The sequence below is a fragment of the Heterodontus francisci genome, unplaced genomic scaffold (genome assembly GCF_036365525.1).
Source record: "Heterodontus francisci isolate sHetFra1 unplaced genomic scaffold, sHetFra1.hap1 HAP1_SCAFFOLD_544, whole genome shotgun sequence".
In the NCBI taxonomy this organism is placed as follows: Eukaryota; Metazoa; Chordata; class Chondrichthyes; order Heterodontiformes; family Heterodontidae; genus Heterodontus; species Heterodontus francisci.
The window spans coordinates 791,568-794,067 of NW_027141127.1; the positions used below are offsets into that span (position 1 = coordinate 791,568).

Below are 2,500 nucleotides of genomic sequence, written 5' to 3' on the forward strand. Positions count from 1 at the left end.
GTCATTCCGAGATGTCCGATCCCAATCCCACACTTCAACCAGTAATCTCCGACTCCTGTCCGCATCCTTCAGCTGGCTGGGGAAAGAAAACCCTGACTATGAGTGTGGGACTCCATCCCCCTCCCTCAGCCTCCCTTCCCTCGGCCACCCCTCCCTCAGTCTCCAAACTGTGGGGCTCCCTCCCCCTCCCTCAGCCTCCCCTCCCTCAGTCTCCAAACTGTGGGACTCCCTCCCCCTCCCTCAGCCTCCCCTCCCTCAGTCTCCAAACTGTGGGGCTCCCTCCCCCTCCCTCAGCCTCCCCTCCCTCAGCGTCCAAACTGTGGGACTCCCTCCCCCACCCTCAGCCTCCCCTCCCTCAGTCTCCAAACTGTGGGGCTCCCTCCCCCTCCCTCAGCCTCCCCTCCCTCAGTCTCCAAACTGTGGGGCTCCCTCCCCCTCCCTCAGCCTCCCCTCCCTCAGCCTCCCTTCCCTCGGCCACCCCTCCCTCAGTCTTCAAACTGTGGGGCTCCCTCCCCCTCCCTCAGCCTCCCCTCCCTCAGTCTCCAAACTGTGGGGCTCCCTCCCCCTCCCTCAGCCTCCCCTCCCGCAGTCTCCAAACTGTGGGGCTCCCTCCCCCTCCCTCAGCCTCCCCTCCCTCAGTCTCCAAACTGTGGGGCTCCCTCCCCCTCCCTCAGCCTCCCCTCCCTCAGTCTCCAAACTGTGGGGCTCCCTCCCCCTCCCTCAGCCTCCCCTCCCTCAGTCTCCAAACTGTGGGGCTCCCTCCCCCTCCCTCAGCCTCCCCTCCCTCAGTCTCCAAACTGTGGGGCTCCCTCCCCCTCCCTCAGCCTCCCCTCCCTCAGTCTCCAAACTGTGGGGCTCCCTCCCCCTCCCTCAGCCTCCCCTCCCTCAGTCTCCAAACTGTGGGGCTCCCTCCCCCTCCCTCAGCCTCCCCTCCCTCAGTCTCCAAACTGTGGGGCTCCCTCCCCCTCCCTCAGCCTCCCCTCCCTCAGTCTCCAAACTGTGGGGCTCCCTCCCCCTCCCTCAGCCTCCCCTCCCTCAGTCTCCAAACTGTGGGGCTCCCTCCCCCTCCCTCAGCCTCCCCTCCCTCAGTCTCCAAACTGTGGGGCTCCCTCCCCCTCCCTCAGCCTCCCCTCCCTCAGTCTCCAAACTGTGGGGCTCCCTCCCCCTCCCTCAGCCTCCCCTCCCTCAGTCTCCAAACTGTGGGGCTCCCTCCCCCTCCCTCAGCCTCCCCTCCCTCAGTCTCCAAACTGTGGGGCTCCCTCCCCCTCCCTCAGCCTCCCCTCCCTCAGTCTCCAAACTGTGGGGCTCCCTCCCCCTCCCTCAGCCTCCCCTCCCTCAGTCTCCAAACTGTGGGGCTCCCTCCCCCTCCCTCAGCCTCCCCTCCCTCAGTCTCCAAACTGTGGGGCTCCCTCCCCCTCCCTCAGCCTCCCCTCCCTCAGTCTCCAAACTGTGGGGCTCCCTCCCCCTCCCTCAGCCTCCCCTCCCTCAGTCTCCAAACTGTGGGGCTCCCTCCCCCTCCCTCAGCCTCCCCTCCCTCAGTCTCCAAACTGTGGGGCTCCCTCCCCCTCCCTCAGCCTCCCCTCCCTCAGTCTCCTAACTGTGCGACTAACTCCCCCACCTCCCCCAGAACCCTCCGTACAAAGTGAAAAACTCGTTCCACACGGGGTTCAAAGTTGAACGGATTGTCCTCGTCTTTTGCTTGCTGTGACCTTTGGGGTCGGGAATCAGCTTGAGTTTGACGTAGGGATCCGACAATCCATTGGGATCCATCGGGATCAGGTTCCGAGCCTCACCGACTGGAAAAGAGAGAGCAAATGAGAGAGATAAAGGGGGAGAGAGAGAGAGAGAGAGAGGGAGAGAGAGAGTACGAGGAAACGATTCAGTAATAACATCAACAGACCCCTTTGCACATGTAACTACAGTCCTAGAGTATATACATCTCCCTCTGACAGTGCAGCACTCCCTCAGTACTGACACCGGGGGAGTGTCGGTCTGGATTATGGAGATCAAGTCCTAGAGTATATACATCTCCCTCTGAAAGTGCAGCACTCCCTCAGTACTGACACCGGGGGAGTGTCGGTCTGGATTATGGAGATCAAGTCCTAGAGTATATACATCTCCCTCTGACAGTGCAGCACTCCCTCAGTACTGACACCGGGGGAGTGTCGGCCTGGATTATAGAGATCAAGTCCTAGAGTATATACATCTCCCTCTGACAGTGCAGCACTCCCTCAGTACTGACACCGGGGGAGTGTCGGCCTGGATTATGGAGATCAAGTCCTAGAGTATATACATCTCCCTCTGAAAGTGCAGCACTCCCTCAGTACTGACACCGGGGGAGTGTCGGTCTGGATTATAGAGATCAAGTCCGAGAGTATATACATCTCCCTCTGACAGTGCAGCACTCCCTCAGTACTGACACCGGGGGAGTGTCGGTCTGGATTATAGAGATCAAGCCCTAGTTGATATACATCTCCCTCCGACAGTGCAGCACTCCCTC

General features: G+C 61.2%; 1 protein-coding gene across 2 annotated transcripts in view; it reads right to left on the bottom strand.

The window, feature by feature from the left end:
* Positions 1-2,500, bottom strand: part of LOC137362203 (protein kinase C alpha type-like) — a 59,668-nt gene that overhangs the window by 33,811 nt on the left and 23,357 nt on the right. For both annotated transcript variants that reach the window (XM_068026654.1, XM_068026653.1), the window contains 2 exons: positions 1,640-1,796; positions 1-76 (listed from right to left, as the gene is read on the bottom strand). The exon at positions 1-76 is cut by the window's left edge and continues 59 nt beyond it. In XM_068026654.1, coding sequence (XP_067882755.1) covers positions 1-76; positions 1,640-1,796 — 233 coding nt within the window. The remainder of the gene's footprint in view (positions 77-1,639; positions 1,797-2,500) is intronic.